This window comes from Solea solea, chromosome 1 (genome assembly GCF_958295425.1).
Source record: "Solea solea chromosome 1, fSolSol10.1, whole genome shotgun sequence".
Lineage (NCBI taxonomy): Eukaryota > Metazoa > Chordata > Actinopteri > Pleuronectiformes > Soleidae > Solea > Solea solea.
This window is the reverse complement of record NC_081134.1, coordinates 34493182-34518272: the sequence shown is the minus strand read 5'-3', so window position 1 is coordinate 34518272 and position 25091 is coordinate 34493182. Positions and strand designations below refer to the sequence as shown.

General features: G+C 40.5%; 2 protein-coding genes across 4 annotated transcripts in view; one reads left to right on the top strand and one right to left on the bottom strand.

Moving 5' to 3' along the window:
• The window catches only part of LOC131456986 (uncharacterized), a 36232-nt gene extending 33561 nt beyond the window's left edge, over positions 1-2671 (top strand). Inside the window, exons 5-6 of the mRNA XM_058625718.1 lie at positions 4-139; positions 2518-2671. Coding sequence (XP_058481701.1) covers positions 4-139; positions 2518-2597 — 216 coding nt within the window. The 3' untranslated portion in view covers positions 2598-2671. The remainder of the gene's footprint in view (positions 1-3; positions 140-2517) is intronic.
• A 9193-nt stretch (positions 2672-11864) lies between these two features.
• Positions 11865-19315, bottom strand: insig1 (insulin induced gene 1). Of its 3 annotated transcripts, none has more exons than XM_058639742.1 (8): positions 19207-19315; positions 18664-18863; positions 18424-18543; positions 17964-18320; positions 16521-16645; positions 16187-16353; positions 15317-15416; positions 11865-13837 (listed from the first exon to the last, which is right to left on the bottom strand). In XM_058639742.1, the coding sequence occupies exons 3-8, from the start codon at positions 18479-18481 to the stop codon at positions 13808-13810; spliced, it is 837 nt and encodes a 278-aa protein (XP_058495725.1). In that variant the 5' UTR covers positions 18482-18543; positions 18664-18863; positions 19207-19315; the 3' UTR covers positions 11865-13807. The 3 variants fall into 3 exon arrangements, with proteins under 3 accessions (XP_058495725.1, XP_058495716.1, XP_058495733.1); XM_058639733.1 differs by having other exon boundaries at positions 18664-18821; positions 19207-19313; XM_058639750.1 differs by lacking the exons at positions 18664-18863; positions 19207-19315 and having other exon boundaries at positions 18424-18657.
• Positions 19316-25091: the final 5776 nt, after the last annotated feature.

Sequence of the window (25091 nt, the reverse complement as noted above, 5' to 3'; positions counted from 1 at the left end):
CAGGATCAGAGCGGGCTGCGGGGGTTTGTGCCCTCTGCCGCTCCCCTCCCTGCACTGGCGATGGAACCGGAGGCTGTGCGTAAAAGCTGTGGGAGAAGTGGAGGAGCAGCAGCAGCAGCAGCAGCAGCAGCGAGACTGAGTGAGGAGCCTTTGAACATTTCATTTTAAAGTCAGATTCTTTCTTTTTTTTTATCAGTTTAATTTTTAGTATAACAAGGCCAGGATAGTGGAGGAAACTTTGAACCAAATTCATGTTTAATAGTGGCATCATTGTGTTTTTCTGTGGTTATTGGAGTAAAAAGGATGTGACGGTTTATTTGTGGTCATACTGTTTTTAATGTGCATTTGTGTGTTTTATGCTGCAGGGGAAACATATTTCCTGACTTTCCACCTGCGTAAAACAGACTTTGTGCAAATTTCAAAGCAATTAGTAAAATGTTTTTTTTAGGAGATTATCTCGATTGTAATGCGTTTGGACAGATTATATGAACACAGGCTGCTGATGTGGATTTTATTTTCATACTATTCTTCAATTAAAAGTGTTATATTGAAACTAATAATAATAATACCTGAACGACACCCCCAGGTCTTTCCTCACATGTCCCCCCCCCCCACCACCACCACCAACCAGTCCATGTTCTCCCGTCGGCTGCTGCAGTGAAAGTTGGGGAGTGAAATATGTAATTAGACAGGCCGCTCTCATGCTGCGATTGTTTCTCACTTGTGAGGGGAAGCGCAGATTATTGTTGAGCGCTAAATAAGCGGCAGACAATGGAGGCACAGACAGGCCGCTGCCGCCTGTGCTTGGCCTCTAACCTCACAGCAAAACACACTGATGTCTGGAGGAAATGACACCATTTCAGCCTCTGAATTATAATAAGGGTCTGTGTGTTCCACTGGCACATGCACAGGGAAGTGCCAGCCACTGCTGCTGGTAGCTACTGAGCCCCTAAAATCTAATTTCCCCAACTTAAATGTGACATTTTTGACACCCCCTCCCCTCAGTTTCCATTTTGCAACGACGTTTAGAATAAAAAAATTAGACACTGAAGGCAACAGATCGGATAATAATTGGCTACTACAGTTTATTATTACGCAAGGCACTAGCCTTCTTAAGGAAATACTGCCAGTATAAGTGAGACAGCAGAGGAGGAGAAGAGGAAGAAGAAGTCATCTCAGTGTGCAGCAGTGTGTTTAGAGGAAAACAAACTTTAAGCTTCAAAACTAAAACATGTGTGTTTATTTATTGTCTGTACTCACTTTGGTGAAAAGACAAAAAACAACAACACCGTGGCCTCGTCCCAAACCTTCACTATCATTGTTTTACTTTAAATAACTTTAAATGTTAATATAAATCTGGTTTTGCGAGGTTAAAATGACGCTGTAGTGTTCAGCTGACACTGCAAATTACGCTATTTTTGATTTATTTTCAAGTAGAATCAATCATTTTGGATATGTGAAGTTACTACAGCTCGTTTTTTGTTGCTATGCAGCTTTTGTTTTTGCTTCATATTGTGTCACTTGATACAGTGGAGCCTTATCTCGTTTTTATTCTTCAGTGTTTTTACATATTTTCTTTTCATTATTATTATTATTATTGTTATTATTATTTTGCACACAGCATTTCAGCAAATTTAAAAGAAACAATTTATGATGATATTTAAGAAAAATTCAGCATGATATATATTTTCCTTTGCATTTAATTTGGGTTGATTACGTGCTCTAAGGGCGTCATGATACAATTATACACAACCGCGTTAAATACCAAACCGTACACTCACAGGAAGCTGTTTCTGCCAAAAAAAAACAAACCTATTCATTTATTTATTTATTTGGGTAAAAAAAAAAACCCAGTTTGTCCACCTGCGTGTAACCCTATCACCTCACATATGGAATACCTACTCTGACTCATCTGCTCTATATTCACGTGTAATTTGCTTGTTAGTGGAGTCTTGTCATGTCACCTGACAGAAGTATATAGCCGCCAGCGAATCAATAAGAAATGACGATGGAAGAAAATTCTTTTAATTTAAAGTGCATTTTGTTAAAACCCGAGTGCACATCTGTAAAATATACATTGAGTGTGTCGTCATATTCTGGATAAAAATGATTATTATTTGCCTTGAATGTGTTTTTGGTCTTGTTCAGGGAGGCAGGAAATATTGATTATCTCACTTGTCATGTCTGTCAGGTTCGACTGTCTCCTCTCTGTTCTTTTGTTTGTTTTTAAAAAAGCTGGTGGAGCATCTCCTCTGCCAATCCAACCCCCCCTTGATTTTAATTCAGGACAGTTTGAACGTCTGGGTTTTTGTTACTATGCAGCTTATAAGTCCAGTAACTGGGTCTATTTCATATTCACTTATAGAGAGCTCAACATCCCCCTCCCTTCGTCTTACATACACTCACGCACACACACACATACACTTCTGGAACTATAATAACTGGCACGCATTGTGCGCATGTGCCCTGTCCTTGAGTTCCTATAACCTATTTTTCCCTCTGTATTTTGCTTGGTAGGATTGTCTCACACGTCACCAGCGCGCAGTACTATGGAGCATAGTACTACAAAAGGTGACGCGCAGGAGGAGGATTTGTGAATGGACGCCGTGATGTGTGCCAGCTCACAGATCAGAGGGCGGTGGGACCTCTGCAGATGCACCCCATCCCTCTCTAACCCAGCAACCCTCGCCCTCCCTCCCTCCCTCCCTCCCCGGGTCACCCCCTATCCCTCCCCTCCCTCCCTCCACATGAATGGGGGTCTCTCTGTCACCAGGCAGGGGTCTCGCCAAATCCACCAGCTTCCTGTGCCTTTCAAAACCAAAAAAGCACGTTTTGATGACCCAGTATTATCTTATTTTCTATGATTCATTTTAGGCTCAAGCCTTCGGAAACTCGCTACACCCCAATGAAATATGATGATGATTAAACAAAAAAATAGCAGCCGAATTATAAAACACTACAATACGCCCTTCATGTATCAATCCGCACTGCACACAAATCAGCACGTGCAGAGAAAGCCTTGATCAAAAATTAGAATTCAAGATTTGAAAATGGGGTTCTACCTGTTTCCCATGCGCCATTGTTTTCAAGGTCAGAAGTGGACACAGGACTGTGGAATAATGCGCAATACAAGGGAAATTGAACTCGCAACAAATACTCTTATTATAATTTTGCCACTTACATTAATATGTGGAATATTTTTTCCTGTATAATATGGAAACAAAGTCTGGTTCTGCTAAAACATGTTGAAATGCAACTGGGCTGAAACTCTATGTAAAGACAATTTGCGTAAACCTCCCCAAAACTAATTTCTTCATCTATCCAGAAGTCACAATGTGACATAAAAGTCAAACAAAAGCGTTTTTTTGTATATATTTTAATGCTTCTTTATAACTCCTTTATCTTTGATGTAGATGATGTTATTTCATCCTTGGTGTGAATGTGCTTTTTTTTTAAGAGAAACCCTCTGGAGTCGCATGCAGCGGACTTAGTGGCCGCAGAATCTCCTGGTTTCAGTCCTTTATAGGTTTTAATAACTCCTAATCCGTCTGATCGGTCTGGCGTAGATAAGTCTCATTTGAATTGGGATTGTTCTAAAGGAGAAGTCTCAAACGGAGCTTAGCGCAAACAACTGCACCACCCTGAGCGCAATTAAGGCCTCAGCTAAATTAGATGAAGGCTAATTGAATGCAGCTCAGCAGACTCTTCACTGATCCACTAATGTGAGGAAAAACGCCCAAGTGATGGCCACTTTTTTTCTTCCTTTTTTTTTTTTAGTTAGAATAAAGCGTGTTTTCTGAAGTAAAATGTTAACTCCATGAAAGAAAGAGCAGAAGTCAAGTCTTTATAAAAGAAAAACTAAATTGTAATTTGTGTAAAACACAAAACTAAGTGAAAGCAAAGTGTTAAGAATGTTAAAACCAAATTAGAAGAATCCCAGATAGGATTATGACGAGCTAAAGTTGGTCTAGAGCAAAGATGAATTGAAAAATACGAGGACTTTATTCAGTGTAATGCAAATAAATGAGTAAATGGGACAAGAACAGACAACAAGCACAGAAAATGGAAGATTTTAAAAGCCCAAACTGAAATTTGAAAAATCTAAATTGGATGAAATCAGCCTTTAACTTGTGAAAAACCCACATACACTGACAGGTTCTAAGGATATTTAGAACAAAGAGTTTCACTTCAGTTGCGTAAAATCCAGATTCCTTCATGTCTGACCCTCGTGTGTTGTGGCTGTAAAACATCAAAGAGGCGCGTTTTAAACTCTTATTTTCGTGTCCAAAACAAACACGTGGAAGACATAAAAGCGAGGGTTGGTCTCATAAAGACCTTTCCTGCTGTAAGAAGACAAAGCTCAAGTCTTTGCTGCTCTCCGTGCGTTATTTGCGTGTCAGGAGTGATTTCCAGCAGCACAGTCTTGTCCACGCACATGTGATGCGGCGACGTCTTAACTTGTGACAGCAGAGACTCGAGTAAACGCTGGGGACATTTACAGAACAAACACGGAGGACAGACAGGGACAGGGACAGAGGGAAGGAGACATTTATGAATGAAAACGTGTCGCTTAATAAGACTTGAAAGACAAACCACCTGATGTGGATTCAGTCATAATCACAGTTCTAACTCCGTGGCCCCTGGTTCAGGATGCTACTGTGGTGGTGGCCCCCCCTGAAAAAAATGTTTCGGGAAGTCCGCATGCCTCGTGCACCTGTCTCTCGTTTATGATGAGGGAGGAACACGTGGGAGAGAGGCAGACAGGTGGAAAGCACTTGCTAGAGAGTGAACTCATGTTTGCACTTAAATATCTGCACAAAATTAAACCTTAAGACAGGAATGATGCTTTTTAACTTTGTAAAGATGCACGACAAAAATATGCACATCTAAAAGGCAGAGGAACTTTTCACAACCTGCAAAATGTACAATGCACATAACATTTTCTTTTCTTTTTTTCCCCAACCCGAGTATTTCCGTTTTCGCGTTCGTTCTAAATGAGAGAAACAATCCGTGTTATGTCTCTGAGGCCACCTTGCAACTTTAATTATAGTGTCGAGGGGTCACTCATACGCGGACACTCGACCCCTCTCCCTGTGTGGCATCGCGCCCTGCGCCGCTGAACGCGCCAAAATAGTGTCTGGACTTCCCTGAAAGGAGCATGTGCCGCGGACTCCCTTTCACCCCCATGCCGCTGTGCACCTGAGTTGTTCTTACCCCCCAGCCGCGAGTATGCAGTGAATTTGTCACCTATCAGGTGCAGGGCGGCCTGGCCAAGGCCGTGTCAGGCGCACTAACTTTCCCAGGTGGCTCTGTGAACAGGCCTCGTGGCTGAAATGTCTCGCAGGCCCAATGAGAAGTCACGATGGAAACATGATAAACACGCAGCTTCAGTGCGCATTAGTCTCCGTTTTGTGGCACGTTTGGAGCAGGTGTCACATATGTGTGACCTCACAGACCGCAGAGAGCACAACAGGTGTCAGACATTTGTTTATCCCACATAATATGAGTGAAAAACGTTTATTTATTTATTTAAATAGAAAACAAAAGGATGAGGATGAACATGTTTGGGTTATAAAGTTTAGATGGATGGAAATTATTTATTCTACTGAGTTGTTAGGTTACAAAGTTTGATCTTTATGTCTCTGAGGTTTGATGAAAGCTCATAAAAACATGCTAAACCTGCCGCTTTAGTGCATTAGTCTCCATTTTGTGACATGGTTGAAGCAGGTGACACTTAATCCTTATGATAATAATAATAATGATGATAATAAGTGAGAATGTTTGGAAGTGACTGCAGAGAACACAACAGGTTGTCAGACATTTTGTTTCCTTCAATATTTAATATTTGGATACATTTGCACATGTGCTGTGTCTGTAACTTGTAATCAGTGAGTGAATAAGTTGATTTCTTTTGTTTGAATGAGGATGAATATTAACCTGCTCTGTTTGGATTCTATAGTTTAGATGAATGCAAATGTTGGTGTTGATTTATTCAGTTGAACCCACTTGTTGTTAGGTTACAAAGTTTCCAAAAACATGACAATCATGCAGCTTTAGTGCATATTAGTCTCTGTTTTATGGCACAGTTGGAACAGGCGACAAAATCCTCATTATGTGTGACCATGAAGACAGTTATCAAAGGTTTTGTTTTTAATGAAATAAAGTGACTTATTCTTGTTCTTAAAGTTAAATAATAAGGTAAATATCTTGATTTTACAGTTATTAGAAAAGAAAATGATGAGGATGGACACGCTGTGACCTGTTTTTCTGGTTTATAAAGTTTAGATCAATGGAAATGCCCGCCTTTATTTATTCATTATTCATTAATTTATTGGATCCAGTTGTTATTATAGTTGATTTCCAGAGTTTCTTGTCTGCATGAGACGTAGAAATGTAGAAAATGAATGAAAATGATGATAAACATGCAATTTTACTATATATTCCTCATATGTGTGTGTTTGTGTGTGTGTGTGTGTGTGTGTGTGTGACTGTGTGTGATTAAGACACCATCACAGGTGGCAGAGCTTTTGTTTTCTATGATTTATCGACATATAGCTACTAATTATTTCCCTTAAATTTAAATATTGCTGTGCATTTACAAATATGTGCTGTATTTGTCTTAAAATGACTGAAGAAAATCAGTTGATTGTGTATAAAACTATGATGGATGTGCACAGACACACCATTGTGCACTCTAGCTAAGACATTTTTATTCATTTTACTTTTCTATTTTTTTTCATTCATTTATGTGGCCCATAGGTTGAAATTTCTGCAACATAGTGTTTTTATATATATATATAGTGTAGTTTTCTTTTTTAGAAAGATGTTGAGCCTGCAGGAGTGTGTGGTTAATGCAATAAATAAATGTGTAAGTAAGTACAAGATTAGCCATATTTTAATTAATAATTATGACGGGTTGTCCCTTTTTTTCTTTTTAATTAAGCCCTTGCCCCCCTGAAATGTCTGTGCATGTGCAAACAAAAAAAGAACCCACTGAGGATTAATACTGACCTGTTGTGACCATGATTATTATTATTATTATTATTGTTATTATTTAATAATAATTAATCCAGTTTGTGGTGTTATTTTTTTACCCTGGTCGATTCCCAGAGTCTGCTGCTCCACAGAAATGACTCAAGTACAATCAAAGCTACTAAAAAAACACAATAAACGTGCAGCTTTATTGCATATGTCTATATATAAGAGATATTTGCTATAGTGGGGTCAGAGGTTTTGTTTTTTTTAAGGAAACATAGGCATTATATTTGTATACTTCTGCACATGTGCTGTCTTTCCCTGAGTAAATGAGTGGGATTTACACAGTTATTCCTAGAAAACAAAAGGATGAGGATGAATATTGACATGTTGTGTGACCTGCTTTTTGGTTTAGATCAATGGAAACGCTTGCCTTGATCCCTTGATTTTTTTCCCTCCATTTAATCCAGTTGTTGCCATTATTACCCTGGTTGATTTACAGACGAGTCTGATCTTGGCTGTGAGATGCACTGGGTGTGTTTCATTGACTCTGGGAAGGATTTGTATGGCTGGCATGCATAATATGTGCCATCACCTGAGGTTTACGCTGTCATTTTTTTTATTGTCCTGCAGAGGAAGGAGGGGGAATGGCACAGGAGGCTTAAAGCTCACTGATAAATCCCACTGAGACCTGGACTGTTGTTGTCGCTGGTGGTCTTTTTTATTTATTGTGTGTGTGTGTGTGTGTGTGTGTGTGTTTTTAATGTAGATGTTTTTGTTTCCATCCGACTTTAATCTGGAGCTCTGGAGAAAATGTGTGCCCCCCAAGAAAAACCCCAACTGGCACAAATGAGGAGAGGGTGTCAAATTGATCAATTCACCTTCAGATAAGCAGGGGTAGATGAGGCAGGGAGCAGCCATTTGAATGGGACCTGAGAGGTAATTTGAACTAAAATGGAGTCTACTTCTTAGCCACTCACTCAGCCTCTGCCCCCCCCCCCCCCCCCCCCCATGGCATCCACTGAAATTCATTATTCCAGGCCAGCATAGGGAGAGGCAATGAGCGAGGGCAGAGGACAGGAGTGGACCCAGCTCTGGTGTAATGAAGACTCAGTAGACCCAAACGATCATCAGACACACACACACACACACTCGCACACACACACACACACACACAGACAGAGTCTTTCATTACATATCACAGGGAGCAGGACATTAATGCCACTGAAGACCTTTTGGCAGAGAAATAAGAGTGTGCAATGATTTTCCTCCACACTCAAATCCATTTCATTGACCTTTTCCATCATGCATGTGACTCTGCCCCGCACACTGCAGTCTGAGATAAATATTCCTGCCACTGTTTAATAAATTATGCTCCCGAATCTGAATTTTCATGTTCATCAATGGTTTGTCAGCAGCTTTAGGGAGAATCTGCACTTTGCCCCCCCGCCCCCCCACGAAAAAAAGCTTAAATTTGCTAGTTTTCTCCATGTGCTCGAAATGAGCATTCATTATTTTTTTTTTTTTTAAAGATTTACACCATGTTTTTCTCAGATGTGTTCAATAACCAACATCTAAGTGTTGTCTAATTCAAACCTCAGGTGATTTGTGTTATTAAAAGTAGTTTTGGTTCAGGAGCATGCAAGAGCAGGGAGCTGCAGGCTGCTGCTGTTCTCTGAGCCTCCACTAGGGGGCCACAGATGACAATAGTTAGGTCTAAACAGAGTGAGAAGATAAACACCGTCACCTGGTGGCAACAAAGGCAATCAGCACTAAGTAGAACGACAATGTAATCAACAGAGTGAACTGCATGTGCATGTTATTTCTTCTCATTCACCTTTTATGGCTTTATTTTAATTTCAACGTAAAATATATCTGTCTAATATTTAATCTTAATATTACATATTTAATATTTAATATATCCGTCTACTATTTAATCTTTATTTGACACACAGTAACCGTTTATTTTAAATAAAGTATTTAACATAGTGTGTTGTATGTAATAATACTGTTTCTATAGTAGCACAAGTCAAAAGTAGCACTGGTTTTACTCTTAAAGTCTTAAACTTCAGGCTTCAAAATGATATCCAGTATTCTGTCATGATAACAATACTTGTGACAATATCTCACTGAATTTCAAAATAAAGGTGTCTGCGTTGACATGCCACAATAAAAAACATATATATGATCCAATTAATAACACATAACGGGCCACACTGAAATGGATGTGAGGGCTGCCTGTGTCCCGGGGGCCGCATGTTTGACACCGCTGGCGTAGAGCTTCCTAAGAAGCACACAAACAAACATGCATATGTCAAACATACGGCCCGCGGGCCAGAACCGGCCCACCCAAGGGTCCAATCTGGGTCCACAGGATGAATTTGTTCATAATGTGAAATACTATATCTATCAGTTCCAGATCCACTGTGATCTGTACATGGAGTAAATGATAAATTTAGGCATAATATTGTTGAAATTGCACTTCTCAGGTTGTTCATAATACGTTTTGAACGTTTTGTTTTGTTGGTTATTATGCTATTATTTTACTTTAGATTAAATTGCGTCCTATGTGACCCCTCAACTAAACTGAGTTTGACATTAAAGTCAAATGAATAACTTGAATCTTGACGTTTGGTGCCATATTATAATTTAAAATAAGAGAAATTGTAACGGTGCGATCAATGACACAACAAGGCGAAATCGACCTGCCGACCAGACGAACCTATAGATGGCGCAGATCAATAGATCAGATTGGGCCAAGGCCTTGTGTTCTTGCCCTGAGGAGATGACACACACAGAGGAGGAGAAGCGAGAGGGAGAGAAAGGGATTTTGGGGGGGGGTTGGTGTTTTGGCAAAAAGAGGGTTCTCTAATGGAGACTTTCATTTTGTGGCTGCGAATGAAAGGAGGTTGAAGCACGGCCAAATATTCAGTGTGAGAAGAAGAGACTGAAACAGAGAGAGAGAGAGAATTGGATGGATGGATGGATGAAGCGTATAGATAGAAACATTACAGATGCATAGAAGTATCTGTTCTGACCACAGAATGAAGGCCACAGTTATTGGCCCCATTCCCAGAAATGTCCCCCAGTGCAAAAGGTTAACTGTCAGCCCCCTGCTCAGTATAAATAGAAGTCTGCCCTCCAGAAAGGCGTGTTCTCGGGGGGTAGACAGAGGAAGAGAGAGAGTGGGAGAGAGTGGGAGAGGGGAGGACGGGGGTGGGGGGTTCCTCATGATTGCTATGACACAGGGGCACACAGGCTACATTCAGGGGTTCCGGGGATGGGGGGGGGGGGGGGGGAGCGATGCAGCCGAGGACATTATTATGGCTCTGTAGAGTGACGGAGGCCGTGGACAAAAGAGTGTCCTCATCTATTCCATTTGGCAGCAGACACAACAAACCCCGACCATCATCATCATCGTCAGCAGCAGCAGCAGCAGCAGCAGCAGCAGCCTAGACAACTCCTGACCCACTGAGCTGCTGTTGCCACCGACGACCAGGGGAAAAAGTCAAGAGCTTTGCTGTTGTTTTAGACGTGTAATTAGGCCGGTGTCTACTGTCGCCAATTTAACTCCACGCGTGTTGGAATTATAGACTTAAAGTGAAACCTTGGAACCATATGACAAAGAGAGAACATCGTCAATTGTTGGTTTTCTACATTTTCGAACATTTGATGGACCAAAGGACTAATCAATGAATCAAGAAAACGCTCAATCGTTCAGTCGATTATGATAATAATCGTGAGTTGAGGCCTGCGTGGAAGAAGGATGGAAGTAGCACTTACAGTAGCCACCAGGGGGCAACTCCGGAAAATAACGGGGAAATTAGCATCATTCCTATTTTATTGCCTCACATCCTGAGGAGTTAATGGTTCTAATGGCAAGTTTCAGTTTTTCTTCAAAATAACCTTGATGTCAGTTTTGCAACGTTATGTTCCCTTTTAGAGAAAAACAGTCGTGAGATAAAGGCACAGCGACATGAAAGGTATAAAACATAAAATCAATACAAAATAGAAGTAAAATGGTAAACTAGTGACATAAAAATAGTAAAACGGTAAAAACTACATATAAGTAAACCGGGTTGACTATTTCTTATGCTGAAGTGCAGGCCAAGGAGAAGAGATGGCTCTTTAAAAGTGATTTAAAATGTTCAATGGTGAAGGGAGATTTAATTTCCATGGGCAACTCGTTCCAAAGTCTGGACTTTGGCACCAAAATCTAAAAGCAGCCTGTTATTGGACCTCAGAGCTCAGGATGGAGTGTAAAGGAGTTCTAAAGGAGCGGTAAAGACGGTGCCAAACCATGAAGAACCAAACCAATAACATTTTTAAATCAATCCTAAAACGAATAGGAAGCCAGTGGAGGGAGGAGCAACACAGGTGTGATGTGGTCTATTGTCTTCTTCCCTGTTAAAAAAAAAAAGTTCATTTATAAATCATGAGGCTTTAAAACAGGAAAATTAAATTTTGATTTTCGAGATGATTGGATTTAGAGATGGATCAATACCTCTTTTTTTGTGTGAGTGCTACCAATAGCGAGATCACAACCATGAGTTCCAACCAACACATTAGTACAATATTGTCTTTTGCCTTTTAAAGAAAATAAATAAATATTAAAACATTTTTTTTAAGATGTATTTACTGCCTAACTATAATCATCCATTTTAAAATCCCAATGCTCCAGCTGCGCAGAAGACATTTGCAGCTCTCACTCACATAAGGATGCTGGAGGACGTCTATATTTATAGCATGTTTGTTTTAACTTATTGTATTGATTTAATTCTTTTTTCTTTTTAGCTGATCCTGTGATTTTAGCCAGTACCAGACCAGATCCTGATCGAGAACCGCATCGGTAAGTTTTAAAGACGGTACATAATAACAACACACACAGATTTTCCTTATCAGGTGATTTTTATTTTTTCACTTAAATCCAAGGTAGCAAAAACGATACACAGCTGAAATATCAGACACACGGAGAAACTCTAAAACGTCCAAAACAAAATAAAGGTGCTTCACCACCTCAGAAAGAAATAAAATAAAAAATAAAATAAAGCTTTCTCTTCAGTTAAGTACACCTGAATGTGAGCAGATGGACCTGAAGTGATCTGCCATTAAATGTCTTTACAAAAATAAATCAGGCTTCCTTCAGTAATGCTACTAAATGAGTTGTTTTTTTTCTTATTTAACGTCGTCTCTCTGGTGAGAGTCATTGGTATTGATTCTAAAAGACAAGATGTTATTGCTTCTTTTTTATCCCCCACTGCATATACTTAAAAAGTTATATACTTTATTTTTTTCTTAGCTTTTGTCAGAAATAATAATAATAATGATAATAATAAATAAAAAGAAGAAGAAATCGTCTCATGTATATACTCTGATTGCACTTAATCCTTTAGACCCCCCGAGTACTAACTAACACACTGTAGGTCTAGTATGGTAACACACCAGTCTGATTACATCGGCAAGCCATTATACATACAAGCATTAATGTCACAATGTTTGTACCAATGAGGAAAAACTAAAGTTATAGTGACAAAAGCACTACATTCTATAATACACCGGCAATCACAGATTGCAAATCTTATGTCCTCTCTACTTCGATGGGTGTATGTTCCCAACGTGAATTCAAACGGGATATCGGCGGGTTCATCCTACACGATATTTGGTGAAATAGATTTTCTATAAAAACTCATTGCATTTTATGAGATTTTAAAGCACTTTGTTTAAGTTCCATGCTAATACTTTCTTTGTCGGCCAACATGTTGCTGTAAATGTGATACTGTTCACAGGTAACTGGGACATTAATGACGCTTTCCCACTACATGGTCCCAACAAGCCCACCAGACTCCCCTAAATATTGTGATTTAAGACGTCTCCTTTGCGAAATGTTGGAGATTAACGCACGTTTTCAGGATTCTGAAGTCTTTTTAATTGATCTACATTTGGGCATTGACTCTACTACTATCGCTTATGGAAAGGCAACAATAACCATTCCGTGCCGAGCCGCGCTAGGACCATGTAGTGGAAAAGCACCATAAGATACCCTAACAAAGTATCTCTAACAATTGTCCCGTAGAGATTGGTCATAAACTAAATGGCACTTTTTGATGGTCACTTGATTTTCTCTCCAGTAATCTAAAGTATCAGACGATCTCTTTCAGAATGGGAATCATTATTCATTTGCTTTGGGGTCAGTCCTCTGAATAAATACTTATTTGGATGATTGGGGACATACTTCTCCTCTGTGCCACAGTGGAGCCGCTGTGACAATTTAATACATTTCTACAAGAGAGTGAAGACTTTTTTTTTTTTTTGCCCATTCATGCATGTCCCTTTTAAAATCACATTAAATTTAAGAAGAAGAAAAAAAAACTATCAGACATTTTGGGACACCACCCCTCTCCCCCCCACACAACATCAGCATGTTGTCTCTGCTAAGACCAAAATCCACACTCAAAGAACTCATGGTTCCACCTCATGAAGTGCAGGAGGATAAACACTTTCAGTGTGAAATAAAAAAAATCAGACTAGTCAAGTGTTCATTTAAAAAAAAAAAAAAAAAAATCAAACAACAAAAGGGAAAAAAAAAAAAAGGCAAGAAAGCCTTAATGCTGATGGAGTTCAACTGACGGAGGGAAGGAGCGGCTGTTTGGCCACACGGAGGGAGATGCAGAGGACATGGCACGTCGGATGAGGGGCTCTCTTTTTCTTGTTTGTGATAAAAAACAAACCAAGTCAAAACAATGAGTCTTTCCTCTCCTCGTTCTTCACATAACTAGTCCACTCTTTGCGCCGGGGCGTCCGTCGCTTGGTTTTTCCGTTTCTTTCCGCCGCTTCAGTCCATGTGAGGTTTCTCAGCGCCACCCTGAGGAGAGATCCAGAATAATTTAAGTTGCTTTCTTCTTGTGCACTAGATTTTGTGTATTTTATCTGGTTATTTGTGTACATTTTATGACACAGTTTTGTTTGCCGTCAGTGGACATTAGCGTCGTGTATTTACTACTGAAGTCCACTCGATCAAAGAAACTAACAAAATGGTTTCAAAGGATGTAAATCAGCTCACAAACTACAGCGCGACGACGACTGGGGCCAGAAACTCAAATGAGACGCATTAGTTTCCGTTCCTTTCAAAGTCAAAACTAAAAAAAAAAAAGAAAAAAAGAAAAAACTAAACCTGTGGCTGGAAATCCCCCCCCCCCCATTCCCCTACTTTGTGAGTTGAGACGGATCTATTTGAGTGTGCAGATTTACTCTGAGTGAGGAAAATGTTTCTTTCACTTCCCTTTTTTTTGGTCAGAATTTTGTGTCGGCACATGATTTTGTAAAAATAAATAAATTTAAATAAAAACGGCACAGACAGCACAATGCTTCCCTCATTACTCACTTTATCTATGACTAAGCAGCCAGACTTTAAGTCTCAGCAGTTTGTGTGCCCACTTATCAGCTATATTTCAACATTTATCCACAATGCTACATTTGATTGTAACTTGATGCATTCAGCAAAACTCCCTCTCATCACTGACCTACTGAAGCGAAAGGAAGACAAAAAAAAAACAAAACAAACACAGAACAAAACCCACGAGCGGAGACTTGTGCCAACATCCTTCAGGCCTGGTGACAAACAAAAACAACAAGAAGCCAATGACCCTCCGGTCGGCCGAGTCCCGACTGGCTCGGAGTCTGGGCACGACTGTGAAAAACAACAGCCCTTAATCTGCTTTCACGCTTTCACTGAGTCAAACTGAGGGAGTGACGGGACTCTTACTTTACAGACAGAATGAGGTGAGGCTTCTGGGCACGGGCTTAATGGAGACATCAAAGCTGACTTGATGGGATAATTATGAAGGGACAGGGGGAGGCGGGGAGCTATGTGTGCACAACTTTACCTCATTTGAAAAAAGCTTCCAAAACAACATCACACACACACACGCAAGTCAAAAGGTGGTTCAACCGAAATTAAATTCTTCATTTGTCAAATTTGAACGGCGTCCAGATCAGGAGTATTGTGCGACAACACCAGAGGAACTGAATTGGGATTGGTTAAAATGTTATGAAGGTTAAAAATATGAATCCACCGTGTGAAATGTCTAACACAGTGTTTCTGTGGCGTAACGAGAGAAGTTCTCTAAAGTCTTATCCAAATGTAAGACAGGCTAAAAGCTCTTTAAGATTAAATGTATATTAAAATCATTCTTGATTGATCACGTGGGACAAACCGGTAGATCATAATTGTCTTTCTGTAGAACCTGGTCAAACACCGTTGTTACAAAGGGATGATACTCAACATCGGACATTGAAAAAGAAAAAGCCTTAAATATCAAATAAATGAACCAAACAACTTTACCATGGCAAGTTGGCGTCCTATGTTTCCCACAGTTACGCCGCCTGAGAAGAATATACACGGGAGCCAGGAGCGCACATATAAAAAGTCTGGCGATGTGTACCTGAAAGAGAGGGAGAAGAGGAGAGAAAAAAAAAATTTGAAAAACAATCCTTAAAAATTCCAAAAGCAGTTCAGGGGATGTTTTTGAGGCAAAACCTCAAAATGAGACACTCATCACGTGTGTCAGTTTTGACATGCACAAAACGTGTTTTTAGGTCACAGCTGGAATGGGGGGAAAATATCCTGAACCTTACACATGCTGGAAAACAATAGGGCTGCAACTAATAATTATTTGCATAGTCACTTAATCTGTTGATCATTTTATCAGTTGGTTGTTTGGTTCTTGAAAATGTTGACTCTCAAAAAAAACCCCAATATTATTCTGTATATGGAGCAAAGAAACCAGAAAATATTCCTACTTAAGAAGCTGAAAAATCAAATAGTTTGTTTTATTCATTTAATTAAAAAACTAATTTGTTGATTATCAAAATAGTTTATGATTTTGTATCCCTCCTCATTGCTCATCCCGTGTTCCTCCCTTGTCAAATCAGCATGAGCTGCAGCTGCATTTTCATCATTATCGAAACTCTTGTCATAGACAAAAGTATGTAGACCATGAGCTGCATATTTGCCACTGAAGCTGGAGGCCCTGTTAATTAAGCTGCCACACATAACTTGAATACATTGTACTGAACATGTGATCTGTTTTAGTTTTACTTCCACTGTCTTTATTTACTTCCTTCACAACGGCTGTGGGTGTGGTATGCAACCAGGGAAGAATGAAGACAAAAAAAAAAAAGGGAAGACTTTATGTGTTTATGTATGACTTACTGGTAGACTCCATTGTAGACGAGCAGCTGTGTGATCACAGTAGCCAGAAAAGCAGTGGTGACACCGAGGCCAAAGCCGCTTCTGGACCTGTCAAAGGTCCACCACAGGCCCAAGGACAAGGCCGCCAGTGTCAGGGAGAGCTGCACGTTGTTGTCGAAGTTTAGCTTCTGTGTAACAAGGGCGGTTAAGGACCAAACACAACTGTGTGCTGCCACTGTGGTATTTGTTTTTTTAACTCAAATATTTGTACGGCCCTACTACATCACTTCTTGGAGGAAAAACAAAACAAGTATGATTAGGAATGGACAACATGGAGGTCTCTGTGAAAGGATACAACACTGGCATGGTTGATACCGACGAACACTGCGATACACCTCATGACGCTGGCCCACTCTCTCTTGAACTTGTGAGGCTCTCCCAAATGGCTGTCGAGGCAGGGATAGAGCAGGCCGACAACAGCTGCAGGAAGGAGCAAACAAGAGCCGAATTAAAACAAGACGTGAAGAAGGAACTCTGTGAAACATCACAGGACGATGTCTGTCATAGAGCTGCAGTGTAGGAATATTTGCTACATTTCCTTGTTTTGCCCTTGAAACTTCATGATTCATGCACCTTACTGTACCATTTATTCATCATTTTATCAATAAATAGAAGAAAACCGATAGGAAATGCAGCTCAAATGAATCCTCTACATTTTGTGTGCTTTGTATAATGTGGAAATTAATATAATTGATAGTACGATCAACTTTACTGTGCCACGCCAAAATAAACTATTACAGGTCTTGAACGTATTCATAATGGTAATCTAATCATTTTACAGAGGCAAACATTTGCCATCAGTTGAATACATTCCTTTTGAACTAGAGAAAACACCTGGGAAACAAATTAAGCACATTAGGGTGTAATTTCTGGCATTAAATAAACTGAACAGTCCTGATTAATGTAATGTAAATAGATAGGGAAAGTTTTTACATTAAACGTTACGTGCATGGATCCAAGTGTGCAAACTAGTCGCCTTAATAATCATAAATTGCATAAAATGACATGAAGTTGACAATAAAGTTAGTTTTTTAGTGGTGAAGGATTACAATTAACAAATGAAGACTGTAAACAAGGACCTAAAGTGCACCTAACATGAAGTCACAGCTGCAGTAGTTCTCTCCCCTGCAGCACATGGGAGGAGGAGGTGGAGCTGACAACTTCCGGGCTTCTGACCTAAAGCCCCGCCCCCTCAGCTCACCCGTTATGACACCGACCAATCAGCGAGCAGCTCGCCTCGTGTCCGGCTGTTGCGGCCAATCAGAGCTCGAGAATCGCTAGCGTCTGCACAAAGTCATCCCCCCCCCACACTAACTGCCATGAAGTCTGCACTTGCACGAGCACCAGGTAGGAAATCTTGAACAACAGCCAACAAAAACAAACCCGAATGATGATTCACGAACTCATGATCACACACCATCTCTCTGCAGGAGCGATTTTGTCAACGAATCGTTTTTTCTGACCCATTTGGTGTTCAACTGCCCGGTTTTACAACCTACACTCGTGTGCAACGCCAAATAAACACAATAGAAGTGCCTTTCCCTGACTTTTAGCAACCATACACGATAGAAAAATGTCATTTAAATTGATTTATTTTTCAGTTTTTAATGTAGAAAAGGCTGCAGAAGTGTAACCCCTCCCCTTCCCACATTCCTTTGTCCCAAACTTGGCAACAAACCACAGACAAAACTGGGCCAAAAACCAACGTATTAAGACCATATGTTTTTAATCAACTCACCTGCCCCTGTGCCACAGCACGGTGGGATCCACCAGGCGGACGAAAACAAAGTGGCCATGACTTCTTCGGGGAACAGGGTGACATGTCTCTGTATCTGCAGCAAGTTGAGCACCAGAGCTAGGCTCGCCCCCACCGTGAAGAGCACCAGACCCCGCCGGATCAGGTTGGCGGTCCGGACGTCGTGCAGAGAGCCATAGGCGTTGCTGAGCACCGAGGTGATGATGGACATCATTTCTTCAGCTTTGGATGCCGACGACGACGATGATGATGAGGATGGTGAGTGTTTAGTTTCTACTCTTGACGCACACGAGCTGCTCCAGCAGTGGTCTTCAAGTCTGGGCATTTGGCACTTCAGGGCTGACAGAGTGGGGGAAAACACCACAGTCGTGAAACTGAATACGAGACTTGAAAGAAAGTGGCGTTTTCGGTGCTGAAGCGTAAGTTAGAAATGTCTCCTTACCTCGGTTTCCAGACGTTTTCAGTGTCTGGTCGAAACACAAACCTCCTCTTCTGTTCATTCGCGCCACAAAGACGATGAGGGGGGAAAAAAACAAGCCCACAACTCCTCTTCCTCGTTCTCCTGTTCTCAACAACAAGGATGACAATCACTCTGTTTGTTCACATCATCGTTTACACGCACACACACACTCACTCATACACGCATACACCGCTCCATTCCACAGCAGCACAGAGCTCATACCAGAGACGAACGGCTTCCTCTGCAGAAAACAATCACAGCTGTGTCGGGTGAGAATCAGCAGCCAATGAGAGCGCGGCGGCTGATATGACGTGACGCCGCCCCACACGCCCCCTCGTCCGGTACTGACGACTGTGACGAGCCGGCAGCAGCAGATGGAGCTGAAGTGAAAGTGGAAGCGTTGAGGAGCCGACCTTAAATGGCTGCAAAACATCATATAACACTGACTCCAGACACACATTAAAGAGCTATAATTAACATTAAAACTGTCACTTTTTCCACGGAAGTACCAACATTCCCTTCCCGAGAAACGGAAACCGAAAATACAGAACATTTAAAACATAAAAACATCCTATATGAACTATTATAAAGTAAAAACAAATCTATCTATCTTTATACAGACAAATGCGTATAATACCAATGTTACTATAATGTAGATAATATAAAAAGGAATATGCAAAAAGGCAAATACTAGAAATACAATAAACTAAAACTAAACTCCATATTAAAACGGTAGTTGTTTTCTAAGAAAATAATTTTTTTTACCAGGTTAAATTCAGAACTTGATCCTTCTTGGTCAACGTTTACAAGTGTCTCTTCCCCCTTTGTTGTATCCAGAAGGCAACGTTCCACAAGTCTAATCCAGTCTGCTCCAGTGTGGCACTTTTATAAGCATGCACCTGAGAAACGGGGTTAGTGGTTCAACTTTTTTTCCCCCCCCTGTTTTTGCTGAAAAATAAAGGTTGTTGAACTTTTGGCGAGGTTAAAGGAGGTGTGGTTTTGTAAGGAGGAGTGTGGATGTGGAGGCCCTGCACGTCAGCCAGTGATAAACTGCATCACAGAAGGGTTCAGTGCTCGTGGGGCCCTGAAGTCTTTCAGTGGCTGACAATAACACGGACACGTTGTGTAACAGCCTGAAGCGACCCAGACGGGTGTCTACAAGCCGGGGTGAAAACAAACCTACCCCCGTTGCGAACATGCTGTCAAAAACAAGCAGGGTTTTTCTCATCTGTGCATCTAAGGACATGCATAGGGAACATGAAGTTCCCATTGGACAGTGAACTACACGCCTCTGCCAAAGCTGCAGGTGAAGACTTGTTGCAATGCTGTAAAAAGTTCAACCAAACAGTCAAAAAGTCCTAAACTAAATAGTATGTACTTAATTTCAGCTGCTGGAAGTATGACGTTTGAATAATCTCTTTTTAAATGGCTTAAAAGGTGAATGAGGCTTCATAAGCTATAGCAAAGTTGGTAAACAAAAACACAGGCAGCATGTTTTCCGTTTTCAGTGTATTTATCTGTCTCAGGGTAAAGTGTTCTGTTGTTTTTGTTGTTGATGTGGTGCTAAAAACTGTGCAGTGTGGCTATTGATTACTCAGCTTCAAACCCTTCACCAAACTGCTGAATTTGTCGTCTTTTTATGGCTGCTCTGATGTGCTGTGTGGAGGAAAGTGGTGCCACAATCACTGGAAAAGTACTAAGAACACTCAGTTATAGTATTTATGAGAGCAGACAGCTCATCCGAGGCTCTTTGCAAAACTAGTTGGTTGTTTGGATCGTCAATTTGGTCTTGACTAAGACATTTTTTTAGCGACTTTCGTGACTGATTTGTAGGAAAGTTTTATATCTCAGTATCCACTTCATGACATTTACTTGACTCAGATGTTTGGTGATGACTCATACTCTGATCTCTACTGGGAGCACTGTCGTAAACGTGGTACAAGCATTCAAGCAACCATGAATAATGAATCATAACAACTAGACCTGATGTCACCATCATGTCATTACCTCAATGTGTCAATCCCTTTTGTTTATAATCATGTCCCATCAACGTCAGCTGCAATTGTATATGATGTTAATAAGCAAATATAAGGGTTAGCGCACTCAATACCCTCTTTCAATTCTATTCTCCAAAATTGATTGCAACAGATTGTAAATCTGTTGCTCTTCCAGGGTCAGCTCAAGGGTGTTATTTTTCAAAATAAGAGGCGACATTTTTCAGAGAAAGGCCAATGTGATCAATGTTTGTGCAGAGTTCCTTATTCAGTTTTAAAGACTGCATGTTAATCACTTTCTCCTTGTCTAAGCTACCAGCATAGTATCCATAGACTTGTTGTAGATGGCTATTTTATTCCACTGACTTTCTTCTTCTTATCTTACAAACCATATCATCACAAGCCTGGAAACATAAAGCAGCTCATTTATTCCCACGAAAGCCCTTTCAAGACGTGTTTTTGAATGTTAGTATTTCATAATTCGTTCAATGGCCACCTCAGTTTCCAGACAGCACTTTCGAATCGACCCAAAAATTAAATTGGTTCCACTTGAATTGAGTAAGAAAATGCCGCTTCTAAAATGGCAGTGATAACTGAATGGTTAAATATAAATGTCACAGTTGCACTCCACTGGAGCCTTTTCTCCGTTTTGTGCAAAGTAAATCAAGCATGAAAGTATACTGAAAGTTTGTCCCTCCTTCACATTTCTGAGTGCCTGGTGTTGTGTTGGCTGTACACAGACAGCATGTCTTACAGGATGAGGAGACTGTCCAATGACTCTCTGCTCCATAAACATGAATAGGTGTCTTTTTTCCTCCTCTCTCATTTCATACATTTCCTTTAATACTTTTGGATATAAAGGCATTAGATGGCCAATCATGACCTCCTTACACACACACTGCTGTGGTTCTGACATGACATTCAAAGACCTTCACTTTGCTGTAATCCATGGCTAATGACATCAGTCATATTTACCCCCCTCCTAATGTAAGTGGACCATGTGGTTGAAATAGATAAATCACCACAGCCCTCATAGTTTCACAAAGAGGGTTCAAAAATAGAAGGGTACAACTACAGGGAGCTCCCCAAAGCCCCAACCTACTACACCACTCCAGTAATCTAACAATAGTATTCTTCTCTGCCTCAGGACAAAGAGTATGTTGAAGGATTGTCTGTGGAAAGGAGTGTGTGCAGCCTATATATTCCCCAAGTGAATATGTGTGTCTATGTGATTCTTGGCAATCCAGGTGCCTGAGTATAAAAGCCTGCAGCAGTGAGTGTGTCAGTGAGAATATGACCTGTAAATGTACAGTATATGTGTTCATTTATTAAAGTAAAAAAAAAAAATCTATAGACACATGTATTTAGATTTGTCTCCGCTTCAACTGGCAGTAACATGTGCGCTAATGTGAAGGCTGAAGTTTCGGTTTGCTAATTCAAGGGCCACAATGATCATGAAAAGGCGTATCATATCAAAATTGCTCCGAGCAACCGACAGCGCTGTTGCTGGCATGGATGAGGTCTCAGCCACATCAGAAGATAAAGCACGACGCTATGGCACTTCAAATAAATAGCAGTTCAAGCGTGTCATAGACGATGCTGTTCGACTGGGAGGGATTGAATTATGGCTGAAAGGGATGCCTTGTGGAACAGCTGCTAAATTGATCTATCAAACTCGAGCTTGACAATTTTGCTCCTCAATCCTGTGTGAAATTTTGCAGGCAAACACTCTAACCTGTCCTTTTGGATCATTTGATTAAGACGACCCAGTTTAGATGTCAAACTTCCCTCTTCGCTAAGTGCCTACAGACTTAAAGAAACTTTGAACATTGCATAACCCATCCATCAGGATGCTATTTTAACTGCATCCATCCCGTGTTATCAGTCAATTATCCTCAGTTTGCACAAAATTCTCCAGGCGCGCTTCCTTTTCTCTAGTACTTTTGCTGCAGTGCTTTCTGGGTACTCTTCAGGACATGCACAACCTTTTCAGTAGCACCCTCTTTCTCCCTCCCTGTGCAATACGAGATAAAAGGGGATTCTGTGGTGTAGAGTGCGTCTAGCAGCTTAACAAAGGATACCTAAAAGGCCCTGACTCTACTCCCTGAGGGTGTGGCACCAGGATGCAATATTCTCAGCCCCTTTGTTCTTTCGGTGCTCCGCTCCAAAAATTGTTTCCTTACCAGCTCACCTTTTTCCAGAACCAGATCCTTCACCCCTCTCTGTGGCACATGCTTATTTTTCTGGGTGTATAAATCACAACACACAAAGAACGTGTCGGGTTTGAAGAACAATAAACACGAGTCACGAGCCAAAGAAAGCAGGTTTTTGAAAAAACAAACACAGTTAGTGACCTGGATGGCTTGTTTGCTTACTTATAAAAGCTAAAAAAACACAGCTAATTTCACTGTCATGTCTAAATACTAATTTACAACCAGCAGGTTAAGGGACAAAAGAAAAGGAGTTAGGAGTTTGCAATGACACCATGGTTCGACATCCCCTAATTATGCCCAATGCCACTAAATTCCTTCACTTTGGTATGATATTGGGATGTTTTCCCTGAGGTCCCCAAATCTCTTGAAAAAACCCTTGCGTTAAGCTCAGCATCGAGTCAGCGCATGGATTAAAACATTACTACTAGCTATTAATGACAAGGAAGCTATAAGACTGTTCCCTGCAGCGAAAACATTTACTGTACAGACATGTGATCATGGTATCGGTCATCAAGTTTTCAGCAAGTAAACACGTTTAACCTACTTGCTAAAATGTCAAAATGTAACTTTTACTATGTGTGCGTTAAGATAAACTGCACCACCCGATGCTCTAATCACTGGCAGCTTCCTGATGCCAGGCTGATAGTCGTCGACGACCTTTTTAAAAGTCGTTTAACTTCAAAAGGCAACATGTCTATTTATCTTAAAGAAACTGGCCTAGAGATAACGTGGGATGGCTGTATTCTTTATTACTTTAGGATTTTTGAGCTGTTTAGTAAACACTGTACTTGCGTCAACATGTACAAAAACATATTCAAACCCTCTCACAAACTTTGCAAACATTTTATTTTGTTGGCAGGCACGTGTTACGTGGTGTCAGATTAGTGCACGGTTCTTTGTGACACATGCTCGCCCGTGCTTGTATATGTGGCATGTTTACACAAAAGCTCTATTCAAGGCAGTCACACTCAAATAGCTTACGAACAGCACAGTCCCAACAGCCAATGAACATTTCCCCAGGCTGTCTGCTCAGGTGTCACTTTCAACCAATCACCGCTGCTCCCTCACTGGGTACATTTGTTTGTCTGCGAGGGGAAAAGAGACACCGAAGTTGCACAGGAGAAGTGGAGAGAGCGATCGAGAGCGAGAAAGAGAGGCCGTGTCAAGTTGAACAATGACCCTTAAACACACCTCGTGTTGTTATTTGCACATTCTGTGCAGTGGTGTTTTATTGAGCTAATCTTCTCCCCAAGCTGAATGGCACAAAACCTGAATTTAATGATGATGTAACCCACAGGCAAATCCCGGAGCTGCTTCACAGACAGTGAATAATAGAACAGCTCATAATGAGCACCCATCTCATCTATGGTGACTGGGATTTGGGCATGTGATGTGGGGCTCAGATTAGCTGCATTGGAACAATTCTATGTAGCCCTTTTTCTATACATGCTGTCAACAAAGCAGATTTTTCATGACTTGGGCATTACTTTTGAAACTTTCATGGGCAAGGAGAGGGGTTCAGGGTGCTATGATAAGTCAATGGCACATCAAAATGAATGGGAAGTTGTTATTTTAAGGTTTAATATGTACCATTCTTTCTGAATCTATCCACAAGCATTAATTAAATGCACTTAAAATAGATATGAAAGAGTGTGAAATACAGTATGTTCATTTTGAGATGTGGAATCTGACATCACTCTCAAAGCTATACAGCAGCAGTTAGCTTAACTTAGCATACAGGAAACAATCCATGTTGAGTAAAGCTATGGTTGTAGTTCAACTGGACAACGAACCTCGTCCCAGTAAACAAGCACAAGTAGGTAATGGACTTATTAAAGGGGGTGAAATTTTTCTGTTCACCTTATTAGTTATTGTTAGAGGTTGTTTGCATGTAGCTAGTTGTTAGCATGTCAAGCACCATTCCAAATCTTCTTATTGTCCATTAAATAAATTATACAATTATATGTAGCTACGTTGTCCATTATTTCCAGATATTAGCAGAGGGTTAGGCTAGCTCGAGTCCGACTGTGCTATATTCTATTTTGTACCATTTAAGTTGAACTAGCGTATTTCAATGCATTTTAAAATTAAGTCTGGATGGACAATAATTAGTTATTTTCTAATATTATGTAAACGTACTTGCATGGAAAAAACCCTAACCTGACTCTAGCCAAGGTTGATAAAGTTAGCCTAAAATGGCAAAATGTTCAGTGTCAGTTATTGTGTTTTTGATTTTGTGATTTTGCTATGTTCAAACTCAGCTAACTTTGTTTCCATGCAGTCTTGTGCTAGAGTTAGAGGTTTTTTTTTAATTAAGAACATTCAAAGAGAGTTAGGGTTAGAAAATAAATGATCTTACTGCTGATCTGATCTTACTTGTCCAGAAATATTGCAATAACAATGACTTTATTTGTTTTAAAACTCAGTTTACCCTTAAAAACAA

Excerpts from the sequence above, each read along its gene's own strand:
- insig1 (XM_058639742.1), bottom strand. The coding sequence starts at position 18,481 with ATGAACAGAAGAGGAGGTTTGTGTTTCGACCAGACACTGAAAACGTCT. Across the intron at positions 18,321-18,423 it reads GAAAACGTCTGGAAACCGAG|CCCTGAAGTGCCAAATGCCC; the intron begins GTAAGGAGACAT and ends CCACTCTGTCAG. Across the intron at positions 16,646-17,963 it reads GTGCTGTGGCACAGGGGCAG|CTGTTGTCGGCCTGCTCTAT; the intron begins GTGAGTTGATTA and ends TCCTTCCTGCAG.